The 15,869-nt window shown below is 35.7% G+C and overlaps 1 protein-coding gene across 1 annotated transcript; it reads left to right on the top strand.

The window, feature by feature from the left end:
* The first annotated feature begins 1,850 nt into the window (after positions 1–1,850).
* LOC136226007 (uncharacterized) lies at positions 1,851–13,605 on the top strand. Its single transcript, XM_066014260.1, has 14 exons — positions 1,851–2,808; positions 2,916–2,993; positions 3,839–4,082; positions 4,553–4,804; positions 7,958–8,329; positions 8,426–8,674; positions 8,765–9,013; positions 9,112–9,360; positions 9,780–10,028; positions 10,130–10,374; positions 11,431–11,634; positions 11,702–11,794; positions 11,893–11,988; positions 13,037–13,605. Exons 1-14 carry the CDS (start codon positions 2,278–2,280, stop codon positions 13,388–13,390), a joined length of 3,465 nt encoding a protein of 1,154 aa, XP_065870332.1. The 5' UTR covers positions 1,851–2,277; the 3' UTR covers positions 13,391–13,605.
* The last annotated feature ends 2,264 nt before the right edge of the window (positions 13,606–15,869 follow it).

The following is a 15,869-nucleotide window of genomic DNA, read 5'->3' as shown; positions in this document are numbered from 1 at the left end:
TATTCCTTCTTATCCCTCTTTATATGAAATAACGATTAACGGATTCTATGGTTAAAAGGAAATAGGCTAAAAATTTTATATTTCCGCTGCTATACCTTAGCCTTAATTTCCAACAAGTACTACAAAGGTTAATGGACTATGCCGCACCAGCACTCAATAGAGTACAAGACGGCGTAGTACGTCCACCAATTGTTGTAGAACGATTTAAGATCAAACCATCTTTACTTCAAATGTTACAAAACGGCGTCCAATATTATGGACTACCTACGGAGAATCCAAACACTCATCTGGCAAGTTTTTTAGAAATCTGTGACACCTTTAAAATCAATAGGGTGATAGCAGATGATATCAAGGAGAACTTAATTCACAGATTCGGAATTCCAGAATCCATTACCACGGATCAAGGAACCATGTTCACAGGCGAAGATATGAACGAGTTCGTGGAAGAGTACGGGATCAAATTGATTCATTCCATTCTATTTTACGCACAAACAAACAGTCAGGCTGAGGCATCTAACAATATTCTATTCCAAATCTTGGAGAAGATGCCAGAAGACAATCCTAGAGAATGGCACAAAGTTCTCTCAGAAACACTTTGGGCTATGTGAACATCAAAGACATGGGCGACTAGAGTAAGTCCATTTTTTCTAACTTTTGGCCATGATGCAGTAATGCCATTGGAATTCATCGTGCCTTCACTGTGAGTAATGCGTCAGAACGACTTAGAACCGGATAATTATGTGCAAAACATGACCATGGAAGTCGAAGACTTGAATTACGAAAGGCAGAAGGCGCTTGATTGCATGATGATTCAGAAAAAGAAAGTGGGAGACGTATACAACAAGAAAGTAAAAAAGAAAAACTTTCGAGAAGGCGAGCTAGTGTGGAAGCTAATTCTACCAATCGGGACAAATGATCATGAGCTTGACAATCATCTAGATATTGCGCCTAGGAGCCTTTATTGTTGTGGATCTAAGGCTTCAACATCCTCCACCATTTACAGAGCTAGGTCATGATCTACTTGTTGCCGCCGACTTGCTTCTTCTTTTGCCGTTCTCTGAACTCCTGATGTAGGGAGTGGACTAGAGGAGGAAAATTGAATGGAACTTTTTAAGCGAGTCAGTGGTAATGTCATTCCATGCTCACTGCACCAATTTGATGTGGTTGAATATCATGTAAGTACACTTGTAAACTTGCAATAGGACAGAAACAAGATCAAATGAGTTGGAGTCTGACTATCCCGCTTTGATGCCTAAGTCCGATGTGTAGGAGAACTTGATGATGATCATTACAATAAATCAAAGTTTTAATGTATTCTTATTGAAAGAAGTACCACACCTTGAGTAGTGCCTTACTCTATTTATAATGCGATAAACCTGTAGAAGATGGTTATAAGCTTAGGAGCGGGACGTGCTACATGTCACCTGTTGATAGGTGAACATGTGCCTGTATATCGAAGTTCAATATCCCTCAAGCCCACTAGGTCCGTGATCTACAAGATTGGACATGATTGCTATGACAGGTGGATCCTTGATGAGGTCTTTGGAGACTTCCCGAGCAAGACCTAAGATAGGGTCATACTGAGCATATTCACTATGATGACTTCACGTGCTTTCTTTCCCGAGTGGTGGTCCGAACTTTACAAGTGTAGCATGTTTATGTTTTTCAGATTCAATAGTTAAATAATCAAATCTTACAAAATAATAACTCAAACATAAAAGGTTATTGTTTTACTTATGATTTGTTGTTCCTGTTGTTGCTTTTTCGAAAAAAAAAAAACACATAGATTCTATTTTTTTTTCTTTCTAAAAGACTACTTATAAAAGGTGTAAAAGGTAAATGAAGTTACCAACTAAACTGAACATTTTGAAGCGAAAAGAGCAACACTTTGATACTATAAGGCTGTGCTTGGATGATCTCATCAAAACCTAAAAGTACTAGGAAATTACTCTCCAAACCGAAGCCGAGAATCTGCCGTCGGCATCAGCATCTAGCAAGGAGTAAGGCTGTATCAGCACCCTTTTCTTTCTTCTCTAACGAATCGATCTATTTGCCAGATATCCCTTCCCGTCTCATAATTCCGATTCATAGTAAATGGTAGATGTTGATATAACTAAGCCCTAAAACAGGAAGGGACTTGCAGAAAACCCTAATTTTTCACATTGCATTCCAACTCATAGATCCAACAGTACTCTTTGCATTTGTGTTTTTCTCACATTTTCTTTTGAAATTTATTTTAGTCAACCCTGTATTGGTGAGTGATTCTTGTGTACAGACATGAAGCGGAAGCGTGCAGCCCGAAAAAAATCAGTGGCAAAAAAGCCTACCCCGTCGGTAAATGTCGACGAGCAACTGTTCATAAACTTCGTTGCAAACTCTGTGGTAGATGAAATTAACAATAATAAGCAGTCTGATCAAGTTAATGTTGGAAAGGATTTCAGGCACTCGTCGTCTTCTTCATCTTCTTCGAGCGACAATGACGGGTCTTTTCATCTGGAGATATATAGTAGCAGGCCTGATGAGCCAGCAATTATTACCAAAAAAAAGGAAGGGGAAACGTCAACTGTTGCAAAGAAGAAGAGATTAGTTAGCAAGCATGGTTCGCAGAAGAAAGGGGCTACGTCAAGGAAAACTACCAATGCCTCAGTTATGCCACCGAGAGGATTGGTTCCTAACGTTACGCAATCAATGGGATCGGGTTCTAAGGTTATGCCGTCTAAGGGTTTAAGGAGGAAAAAATCGCCATCTCCAAAGATATCAAGTCAGGATCCTAGGTACAATAAGTTAGAATTGAAAACCTCCTTGGCGGTATGTGAGCCATCTTTCTAAATTTTGGATTTGTGCAAAAAGTTTGCATTTTTATCTAAATTTTCTTAGGATGTTTTTTCGTTTTGGTTTATCTTTTTGCTTTACAGGTGATAAAGAAGGTAATGTCAATGGATGAAGCTGGACCCTTTAATGCTCCTGTGGATCCTGTTTCTCAGGGATTACCTGTAAGTACGAATTACTGAAAGGTGCAGTATATATCTTAGTAGAGTGTAGAATTTTTCAAGGATAGCGTTAGGGACATGTGTCCTCAATGACATAAGTAAATAACTAAATTAAACTTGATCTGTTAGATTATTGGGGTCTGGTAATTATTCTGCCCCACTATATGACCTGAATGCATTAACCCATAAAGAAAAAAAAAGAAACATATTTGTTCCTCTTTGATTCCAAGTTAGCTAATTTGCGTCGGTTGATTACTTGATTTCCTAAGTTTATTGGTGATAGTGTACCATTAGTGTGGGCACTTGGTCCTATCTTGCTGCTTTGTGGCTTAAGCTTGGAAGGATGCGCGGACAGATTCTCAAAAAATTTCAGTACTATTTTAGATTCTGGATTTTATTGACCCACTTAGTTATCTGGAACTGCTTTGCACAGATCAGTTTGTTACCTACCCACTGACTGTTATCTTTGACAATTTTGTAAGAGAGAACCTTTAAATAATTTCTTTCTAGGATTTGTAGCTTCCTTGCATTTGTCTGTTTGATGCTTTTGAAAGGAATAGATTTCCTTTCTACCTCATGATGTCTCTACTATTTTACCTATTGCTAAATAACGTGGAACATAAGAAGCGTTCTAGGTGAATATGAATTTTTATTTGTTTCCTCTATGGCGTCCAATTATAAAAGTGAAGAAGTGATTATTATTTGGTGTATTTATTATACTTGTGTTGTCTTACATATTGGCTTGGACTTTGAGTTAGACAGCTTCCTCCACCATAACAAATGTATAACATGGACTAACTCTCTCTCTTTCATGCATCTTGACGTTTGGGGTGTCTGATGCAAAACAGGATTATTTCACTGTAATAGACACGCCAATGGACTTTGGAACAATATGTAGCAATCTTCAAAATGGTGTCAAGTACATGAACTCAGGTGATGTTTACAAGGATGTAAATTACATCTGGGAGAATTGTTGCAACTACAACAAAAAGGGTGACTATATTGTGTACCTTATGAAAAGGGTAAAAAAGAAGTTCTTGAGTTACTGGAAGTCAGCTGGGCTATGCACGGAGATTCCGAGGGAGCATAGTGGTATATATTCATGCTTTTTTCTCACTTTGGCTTACTTGAATACCTGGGGATCAAATATTTGGCGACTATTGCTATGGTTTCATGTGAATGATGTGTTATCTCATCTTTTTGATGCTCTTTAGGATTGTTTTCGATCTTGTGTTTGCTTGTTAGTTTATTATTATTGTCTTCTTGAATATATTCTATACTGAACTTTCCACCACTATTGACCATTCACTGAACTGTGGTTCTTTCAAGGTAGTTTTTTTAATAGTGTAATAGGTCTGGACAATCACTCAGTTACTCTTTGCATGTATATATGTGTGGATTAATAATTATATTCCAGGAATTAAATACTGTTTGCTCTCCAACTTTCACTTATAGGATTGTATATGTCTTGATCTACTTATTCTATATGTATCATGCTTAACATTTGTTTCCACTATTTTACTATTGCTTTTTAAATTATTATTTATTGGTTTACTTTGTAGGCGATTCTCATTCAATGCCTTCTAGTGATCATGCTATGTGGCAGAGCAGACATGAGGCATTGTCTGTGGTGAACCGTATGGTAACTAACTCCAATAGGATGCAGCAGGACAAAGTTTGCACCAGCCAGCCTCAGCCTCAAGTAATTCTATCTGGTAATGTTCAGCCTTATCAGTCTCGTCACCCTCAGCCAAGCACCACGCAAGTGCCTTTATTTTCCCAGTTACATGCTGATGAGGGAAGTAGTGATACAGGTATGTTATTCCTCTGTGACAACTACAGACATTTCACAATTTTGCAGCTTCGACATATGTATTATCATATCCCTATATTTCGCCTGCACTCTGGCCAGTTTTCATTTAGCAAAAATATCTAATTTACCTCAGAATTGCACCCGATACAACTCGCTTTTTATGTATTTATTTATTTATGAATCTCATCTTCTCATTTTGTTGTTAGGGTCATCTAACATAAATTTAGCAATACTCCAAATTCCATTAGAGCCTGTCATGAAACCGACTGAACTAAAAGCTCGAGCTGATAGTTAAAGGTCCACTTCATATTAATAGCTGACACACCCCCACACGCGAAAGCACACTTGGGCTTGAAGCGTGACAACACAGGCCCATATTACCATGTCCTGCAAATAACTCAACAAATGGGGTTGCCAGGAATCGAACCCAGGACCACTTGGTCACGCTGGCTCTGATACCATGTCATGGAGCCGATTGAACTAAAAGCTCGAACTTATAGTTAAAGGCCCAATCATATATTAATAGCTGACACACCCCCACACGCGAAAGCACACTTGGGCTTGAAGCGTGACAACACAGGCCCATATTACCATGTCCTGCAAATAACTCAACAAATGGGGCTGCCAGGAATCGAACCCAGGACCACTTGGTCACGCTGGCTCTGATACCATGCCATGGAGCCGATTGAACTAAAAGCTCGAACTTATAGTTAAGGCCCAATCATATATTAATAGCTGACACACCCCCACACGCGAAAGCACACTTGGGCTTGAAGCGTGACAACACAGGCCCATATTACCATGTCCTGCAAATAACTCAACAAATGGGGCTGCCAGGAATCGAACCCAGGACCATTTGGTCACACTGGCTCTGATACCATGTCATGAAACCGACTGAACTAAAAGCTCGAGCTGATAGTTAAAGGTCCACTTCATATTAATAGCTGACAGAGCCTTTGAACTTGGCACTGGAACCAAAACTTATTGTTTACCATCGGAGTACTGTTTATATGGACATGGGAATGCACAGTGGTTTTTTTGGGTTCCTATAAGAAGCAAATTGATGTATGAAATTGTTATGGCCGACAATGGCCTGGTATCTGGTTGTGGATCTATGATTTTTCTGTGGTTTCTTTCTTTAGAACCTCAGATTACTAACAAGGGCTTGTTTTCAAGAAGCTTTTGATGAAAATACTGCTTGTCTTGTTCATCTATTTTTCCATGTAAATAGCATACACAAGCCACACACGAGCTGCCGTAATACAGCCACACACAAACTGTCATCATGTTACCAAGAGTACACAGGCAGCTGTATTATGATTACACATTACACATGAGACATTGACACATCGGACAGCAAATACTTATAACACTCTTACAAAGCACTCAAGCACATGTTAGCCAGCCCATAACACAAATGGTGATTTTTAAGTTGTGGATAGAAAATTGAAATGAACTAAAGTATGAGGATAAAAATGTCAAATGAAAATGCTTAATTGAAAGAGATCTTGTATTTCAATGATAAACTCAAATTTATTGAGTTCATGATGGATGAAATATAAATAACTGGTTGCATATTTGAAACTAATGGTATGCCATTTTAACATAGCTGTCAAATCGAGATTCAACTCGTGAATCGAAATCCTCATTTTGTGAATCGAAATCCTCATTTTTGTGAATCATAAGATTCGGTTCAAATTCATAATATTATATAAAAAAAAAATATTTACCATGTTGAACTTAAAATATTATCAAATATTAGTCTAAAGTGAGTTTAGTAGTTTCAATATTAATTTAGAGTGAGCTTAGTAGTTCCTGTTGTTGAAGTTTTTGATGAAAAATGATGAAGATAATTTGGTTCTGATCAACTCTTGTTGCACCACGACAAAGTAAAGACATTTTCTAAGTGGAATGGGATGGGACTTGCATATTCAAATTGGAAAATCATATTAATATGTTTTGATTTGTTAATTAATTATAATAATCTTATTTCTTATTCTTTAAATTTCTTATTGGTTCTTTTTCCACTAATTTATCTCCTTCCTTAATTAGAGTTATAGTTTTCCTAAATAACAATCTGGAATCTGTGATCATTTAGATTTGCCCTATAGATCTGGCTCAAAATAGAGTTCAACCGACTTGAATTGTACAATTTGAATTGTGAATCGTAGATTTTGTGATAATTTAGATCCGCCATATTGATCCGGCTCGAACTAGAGCTGAATCTACTCGAACTGTATGAATCGAATCATGAATCGTAAGATTCTAATAACAGTGCATTTTACTGTAATTTAATGTTGGTTTTCGTACATAATTTGTAATTTGATTTATGATAATGTGTTGTGTTGGCATATAGTTGATAATTTGAATTTACTTGTGATAATATTTATTTGTGATTGTATAAAGTAATTAGTGTATCTCACTCAAATACATAGAATTGTAGGAGAATGGTACCTGTTGTCTGGGGTCCTGTTGGATTGAAAATACAGTTGGCCTCATCTCTCTTTGCTGTTATAAATTAATTATTCTTTTGTTTGGAGATATTGTAAAAGCTACTAATTGATCAATAAAAAGCTCTGTTATTCTGTTAATTTAGTTCTATTATTGTACAAATGGTTCTTGATTGTGGTTGTTTGAGTTGGGTTGTGCTTAAATGGAGGTTAAGATGACTCAGTGCAGTTTACTTTAAAATGTAAAAATTTGGCTTTTGCAGGTTCAATAAGTTCCAATATTGGCAGAACTCTGCCTTTTCTTTGCTGTATTTTGCATTTTTTGGGTGTGATTTTACCGTTTCTGTCAATAGTACGAACTTGTCTTTTGATCCTGTGTACAGACAGCCTGAGTCTCATTCGAATGCATACTATGGCAGCAGAAACACAAAAGTATTCCATTCGCATGCATTTGCTAACAAGTCATTTTCCACATATGCTTCCATTAGAGGCCTTTTATTTGGTTATTCTTCTAGTTCGTTCTGATTATGATACATGCTCTCTATTTTTAATTCTGTGTGTATTTATGTTAGCCCATGGGATTTTCCAATATTCTTATGTTGTTACTTTCCAGTTTAGCTCGTTTAATTTCTGTAAAAATTATATTTTGATCCCATGAAGAAAATTGTCTGATTTGATGTATGCATTATCACATTTCCAATTAGATCAGCATAGTCTCGAAACTTGTGTACAAGATATTGAGGATTTAAGGCATACGGATTCTACGCCAAATATTGTCAAGCAGCTCCAACAAAACAAGAATGAAGGAATAGGTTCAATGGCAAAGTACCTAGAGATGAGGAAGCGTCAAAGTCTTGAAACTTGTGTACAAGATATTGAGGATTTAAGGTATACCGATTCTACACCAAATGTTGACAAGCAGCTCCAACAAAAGAAGAATGAAGGAACAGGTTCAATGGCAAAGTTCCTAGAGATGAGGAAGCTTCAAACTGGAATAGGTGAACAAAGTAAAGAAAGGATGGATGCTTCGGAAACACAACCAGAAGTACCTTTAACCCTACCTAATGCTATAGAAGGTGAAATTTCCTGTACATTAAAATTAATTTAGTTTTGTTATACACTAAAAAATAACTCAGGTGTCAATGGTATTGTGTGTTCTAAAATTTTGACAGGAATTGGTCAAACTAAGACAAAGGGATATCGTGGACGAGCAAAGCATGATGCAATTCAAACAAGAAATTTTGGAGATAGGAAGATAGTCAATCTTAATAAAAATAAACAACCAACTGCTGCTGATGACAAAACCTTAAAGATGAGGTTGAGGAAGCGTCAAAGTGGAATAGGGGAACAAAGTGAAGAAAGGATAGATGCTTCTGAAACACAACCAAAAGTACAATTAGCCCTACCTAATGCTATAGAAGGTGAAATTTCTTATACATCAAAAATAATAATTTAGTTTTATTATACATTAAAAAATAACTCAAGTTTCAATGATATTTCTAAAATTATAGTAATTGGTCAAGATAAGACGAAGAGAAATCGTGGACAAACAAAGCTTGATGCAATTCATTCAAAGAAGTTTGAAGATAGGAAGATAGTCAATCTTGATAAAGATAAACAAACAACTGCTGCTAATGACAAAACCTTAACGATGAGGAAGAGGAAGCGTCAAAGCGGAATAGGGGAACAAAGTGAAGAAAGGATGGATGCTTCGAAAACACAACTGAAAGTACCACTAGCCCTACCGAATGCTATTGAAGGTGAAATTTCTTATACCTTAAAAATAATAATTTAGTCTTAATACATTAAAAAATAACTTAAGTTTCAATATTATTGTGGTTCTCTAAAATTTTGATAGGAATTGGTCAAGCTAAGACGAAGAGATGTCGTGGACAAACAAAGCTTGAGGCAATTCAAACAAGAAAATTTGAAGATAGGAAGATAGTCAATCTTAATAAAGATAAACAACCAACTGCTGCTGATGACAAAACCTTAAAGATGAGGTTGAGGAAGCATCAAAGTGGAATAGGGGAACAAAGTGAAGAAAGGATGGATGCTTCGGAAAAACAACCGGAAGTACAACTAGCCCTACCTGATGCTATAGAAGGTGAAATTTCTTATACATTAAAAATACTCCCTCCATTCTTTTTTATATGTCGTTTAAGGTTTTTCATCAAGACCAATGTAATATTAATGAGACTATTAAAATGACTAATGTACCCTTAATATTTTTCTCTTGATCTCTACTTTCTATGCAAAATTTCTCTCTCTTATTAATTTTTATGGCTTAATTAAAATAATTTGCATTAATAACTATATCTCTCTCTTACAATAAATAGGGGCAAATTAGAGAAAGCATTGTAAAAAGTGCATTGATAATACAAAACAGACATATAAAAATGAACAAATTGAAAAGTTCAAAACGTCATATAATAAAAAACGGAGGGAGTAATAATTTAGTCTTAATATACATTAAAATAATAGCTCAAGTTTCAATAATATTGTGGTTTTCTAAAATTTTGATAGGAATTGGTCAAGCTAAGACGAGGAGATGTCGTGGACAGACAAAACTTGATGCAATTCCAATAAGAAAGTTTGAAGATAGGAAGATAGTCAATCTTAATAAAGATAAACAACCAACTGCTGCTGATGACAAAACCTTAAAGATGAGGTTGAGGAAGCGTCAAAGTGGAATAGGGGAACAAAGTGAAGAAAGGATGGATGCTTCGGAAACACAAGTGGAAGTACAACTAGCCGTACCTAATGCTACAGAAGGTGAAATTTGTTATACATTAAAAATAATAATTTAGTCTTAATATTCTTTAAAGAAATAGCTAAAGTTTCAATAATATTGTGGTTTTCTAATATTTTGATAGGAATTGGTCAAGCTAAGAAGAGGAGATGTCGTGGACAGACAAGACTTGATGCAATTCATTCAAGAAAGTTTGAAGATAGGAAGATAATCAATCTTAATGAAGATAAACAACCAACTGCTGCTGATGACAAAACCTTGATTGAATTCAGCAATTTTTTGGGAAGTGTAGCAAGGCGATATGTGCGTTTGGACCACATCAATTGGCACAAAGTACCTTGTAAAGACCAACTGTGGAATTTGGTACAGGTACAACCCTTTAACTTGTCAACCATTGAAAAGACAACTGATTTCTTTGTGAAGTTGTGCACCTTATACACTGGAAATAGGTTTTGACAGACAACATTGTATCCTTGGTCTCCTTATTCCATTTATTTTGCCTTTTTTGGGTCTTATTGCTAGTGGGGCAAACATACCTTCAAACTTGTTGGACCTGTTCCAGGAGATAAAACAATTGTGTCTTTCATTGTGATCCTTTCACATCTTGCATGTGATATCCTGCTTCTTTTATCTATATGTTTATTACTAATAAATCATCATTTATTGTGGAGAATTTCATGAGAAAGTATTTGCTCTTTTTGTGCTGTGAGGTTCTCCTTGAGTTCTCAATATCTTGGGGTTTTCATTACTTGACAATGGAAATCAATAAGGGTCTCTGAACTGTTAAAGTACCATATTTTTGCATTTTCATATCCTTGCCACGAGCTGTTAATAGTTTTTTTTTTTTAACAAACTACTAATCTGATGTGTTGCCTTTGTTTATCCTACAATGTGTTTCTTCTGTTCTACTTTAGCTGGTGTCTTTTGCTGACTGCTAGCATATCTTATTTTATGTATTCTGGGAAGTCTTCTCCTGTCCAAAATCTCTAATTATATGTGATCAAAGATGTATTGGTTTGGTATATTCCGGGGAAATGCATGCCAGATGCTTTACGTTCTGCTGATAAAAGCAGTTTAGTTATCTGCACTAACTTAATTTGTGTTTTTCAGACAATACTTATTGCCTATTGGTATAAAACAATCTGTTTATCATACCATGCTAGCAGAGCTTACATTTAAGCACAATTCTCTGAACTTTCAGTTTGCTTATACTTTGATGCAGCAAGACTTAAGCGAGTGACTCTTAGAATTTACATGTAGTAAATTAAAGTTAATACTAATTGTGTTTACAAATGCTATGGAAAGGGCAAACTTCAAACATAATATTGGTTCAATTTTTTAATATATCATACTAGAATAACTGAGGAGTTTTCCTGTTGAATTTGAGAAAAGATTATATAATTATTGATTTCATGTTCTCTGTAGGAAAAGTATGTTATAAGCGAAGATGGAAGGCCATGGGTGATGACTACTATTTCTGGCGCTTGGAGAGTGTACAAAAGTCGCATCAAGAAAAAACATTATACCGCTTATGATAATGATGATGAGAGGAGGAAAAACCGACCAGACTTTTTATCCGACGAACAATTTGAGACGCTCCTCCAATTTTGGAATGATGATAAAGTCAAGGTAAAAGTTTAAATATTTCAAACCTCACTTTGATTTTATATTGATATTTTCTATTTCAAATTTTCAGAAAATTGCAGAAACTAATTCAACAATTCGAAAACAACTGAAAGATCTCCATACTTGTGGTCCAGTTGGATTTGCACGAATCCGCAAGAAGTTGGTATGTCCTAAATGAGTTTTAAATTCTGTTATGTATAAAGACTACTCATTAGTTTGTAGCTAATAGTGACATTCAATTTCATCTATGATCTATGTAAGCAACTTGAGAAACCCAATCAAGCGGAACCATCAAAGGCAGAACTTTTTGTAGCAACTCGGAAAAGAAATGCAGATGGTGCAACCCAAGACAAGATTGTAAGTCTATCATTTTTCTTTAAAGCTGTTGTTGCTTGGCTGCTCATGCCTACTCTGCAAAACAAACATTTCTAGATCTATTAGATAGGTTGTATTAAGAAACATACAATTCTTCACATTTCATTTCATACGCCCCCCTTTATCAACAAAATATGAAAGATAATTATGCTACTTGAAATTATAAATTAACCAATAATCATTAGGGCATAATAGGAAAACTATGATCAAAGTTTTATCTTTACATCACATTAACTATAATTTCTTGAACTATGTGAATGAGAGTGGATTACATATTTTCTTAAACTATCAGGAACTATTATTATAGGATGGAGAAAGTATTACAGGATGGAGAAAGTATCAGTAACAATTGGAAATGGATAAAGACTAAATTTAATCTTAACGTTTTTTTATTCAAAAAAAAAACCCTTAATGTTTTAAGGGAAGTGCAGATAACCTTAAGTGTGTTACTCAAAATTACAAAAATTCTGTTAAAAGGCTAATAACTAAGTTTGTTATAAGTCAATCACATCTGTCTAAAATTTTATAGTTACAAATAACCAACAAAAAATGTACGAAACTGCTTTAATTTATCATCAAACTTGCTTGGAAGGTCCGATGTGATAGTTAAATAACAGTTAAACCAGTCTTTTCAAATTTTTGGTAACACAGGGGTAAAATTGATCTTTCTTGAAAACGTTAGGGTTAAATTAACCATGTGAGTTGTGATATAATAAGCTATGATATTTCAAATGTTAACAAATTCAGCTGTATTTAGGGTCGATGGCTCTCTGTTGGCTGTTGTAGTAAAAACTACATAACCCAAAAAGTGTATGGGCAGATGATATACATATATTCTGTTTGACATATTTTGGAAAATTGGTTTAATTGGAAGAAAAGTTGTTCTCTGGTAAATGATATGCATATATTTTGGAAAATGATATACATATATTCTGTTTGAACCATTTTTCATAGATTGGTTTTTCTTTCTATGAATGACTGTTACATATAATATCTTCAACTGTGATGCTGATGTTATCTGTTGTTATAGGCAATTATTGAAGAAAAGTTGTTATCTGGAGAGGAAAACATGGACGAAATACTTGGAGAAAAATCTCATGGTCGGTCATGGCTTGTTGGTAGGATAGGCCAATTCAAGTCTTCAGCTTCAGCTTCAGCTTCAACTTCAGCTGCTACACGTAAGGCCAACATTTCTGAAGAGGCACTCCAACAAATAAAAGCTGAAGTCAGAAATGAAGTTAAAGAAGAGATGGAAAAGGCCATGCAAGCTCAACTTGCAAACATGATGCAAAGGTTGGGCCAAATGAATCCAACGCTGAATCTAAATTTGGATGTTGTAGTTGGTTCTCCCGATACCACCACGGATGCTTCAGATGCACATTGATCAAGCAAGAATGAATGATTATAATATTTATGCTTGCACTGTTGTGTTTGTGAATGAAAAGACATTGCTTTAGATTAAACAATGTTGACTTTCCTGTAAGATGTTGTTGCATTGTAAACTTAAGTGTGTGCTGTTGGCTTCAAAGAATCGTTGTATTTGTATACTATAAAGTGTTGCACTAGGTAAATCTTGGAGATTTTCATTCGCCCTTTCAATTCGTATTGACTAGATTTTCAGGTTTTTTTTTAAATAACTAATTTCACATTTTCAGTATATATGAAGTACTTAAAGAGGTCACGGGTTCGAGTCTTAGGAGCGGTCTCTTGCCAAATAAATTGGTAAGGGAAGGCTTGCCCCCAGTACACCCTTGTGGTGGGACCCCTCCCCGGACCCTCGCTCAGCGGGGACGCGTAGTGCGACCGGGCCGTCCTTTTTTTTTTTTTTTATGAAGTACTTAAAGAGAGGGCGAGCCTTGGCGCAACGGTAAACGTTGTTGTCGTGTGACCAAGAGGTCACGGGTTCGAGTCTTAGGAGCGGCTTCTTGCCAAATAAATTGGCAGGGGAAGGCTTGCCCCCAGTACACACCGGGCCGCCCTTATGAAGTACTTAAAGAGTTGCATTGTGAAAAAAGAAAAAAATGTTTGTATTAGTTCAATTGTCGTCTTTCCTTCTTTTGTCTCTTTTTCTGATAACCTTCATGGCATGCCGTTTAGGATGCAGGTTGCTGCTCATTAAAGCTCGGCGGCCGTTTCTTGTGTCTGACTCATTTGGAAGATTAGAAATGAAGCTTTGTTCAATGATTTATTGCCGTCTACTTCAGTTGTAATTCGTTCGATTCGGCTGCTAATTCGTGAGGCTCGGTCGGGTAGTTCAGGCTGTTGTCTCTCCCAGCATGACGCGGTGATCCTGGCTCGTCTTCAGGTCTCGATCAGACCCCCTTGGGCACCTAATATCATCTCGTTAAAATGGATTCCCTCACCACTTTATTGGTTGAAGGTTAATGTTGAAGGATCTGCGCTGGGCTCCCCGGAGGCTGCTAGCGCCGGTGGAGTATTCCGATCGTCTAGAGGGTTTTCCGACGGGTGTTTTGCATTCCCAATTACTTCCTCTTATGCTTATATTGATGAGCTGAAGGCGGTGATTTTTGCAGTTGACTTGGGAGAATAACCGGCTCAGGTTTTGGATTGAATCGGACTCCTTGTTAGTGGTCAATAAATTAAAGTCACATTCTACCAACGTTCCTTGGTCCGTCCATCAAGACTGGTTGAAATGTCTACAACAGTGCTCGCAGATGTTCGTCGTGATTACCCACATTTACATAGAAGGTAATCGGGTTGCTGATGCTTTAGCTCGCTTCGGCATCTCCTCCTCCGGCATTAGGTGGTGGCAATCGGCTCCGCACTTCTGCCACTCACTGCTTTTTGATGATATCTGTAATGTTGGTCACTTTAGATTTCGCTGATTTATTTGTTTTTTGCTTTTTATTGTTATTTGATTTTTTACTTTGTTTTTCCGTTTCCCTCCTTGTGTTACATTATTTTTTTCTTTTTTTTTAATAATATCGGATTTTCAGTGCGTGCTCTTGGGGTGCTAACGTAATTGGGATTCTAGGATCATTGCTACTGTATCGTCTCAGCTTCTATAAAAAAAAGTAAATAATTTATTAGTCTCCGAGTTTGTATATGTTATACTAGTTAGTTTTCTTATTTTCAAAAACACACTAGAATGTCTTCGAGTTTTGACGAAACTAAGTGTTATATAATTTTATCTATCATACTAATACAAGAATAAAAAGTAAAATTTGTAATTAAATTAAATTATTATTTAATATATATTTAATTAGAAATAGATAATTAATTTTATAATAATTTAGTATTTTAATTAAAATATATTTTTCATATGATATTTATTTTATGTGGTGATACTAGAGGTTTTGTGAGCTAATACTCCAATGCTGAATGGACCTTTTCGAGTTAACTATGTATCTGATGGAGTATTAAATAATTGAAAGTAATTGCAAAAAATGTGTATGTACCTTGATTGCATGATTTCTAACGTAGTTATAGGCCATCGTTGTCCTTGGATTTTTTGGAAGACAGCTCGATATAATTTAGAAAAGTCGTATCCTACTCGTTTTGGATTACTATAATTCTAGGTAAATCTGGCGGGATGTAGTTCGAGTCAGAGTTGGAAACTCTCCTATTAATCCACATGTCAAATGAAGAGCGATATTCGTATTTAGTTAGATTTTACGGGTCCCATTGTCCGGACGTCCCTAGTTACCTACGATTGAGATACGTATACTGATACTAATTCTCACGTTATCATGTGGTATTTGTTATATATGCACTATTAAATTCCTAATTTATTAATTAATAATGAATTAAAATGAAACATAAGTTAAATAGTTATTAATGTTTTTTGTAACCTAATCGGTAAATTTAAAATTTATAAGATAATTACTAATTAATTTTAATAC

The sequence above is a fragment of the Euphorbia lathyris genome, chromosome 4 (genome assembly GCF_963576675.1).
Source record: "Euphorbia lathyris chromosome 4, ddEupLath1.1, whole genome shotgun sequence".
In the NCBI taxonomy this organism is placed as follows: domain Eukaryota; kingdom Viridiplantae; phylum Streptophyta; class Magnoliopsida; order Malpighiales; family Euphorbiaceae; genus Euphorbia; species Euphorbia lathyris.
Note: the sequence above shows the minus strand (reverse complement) of the source record. Positions and strands in the feature narration are given on the sequence as shown.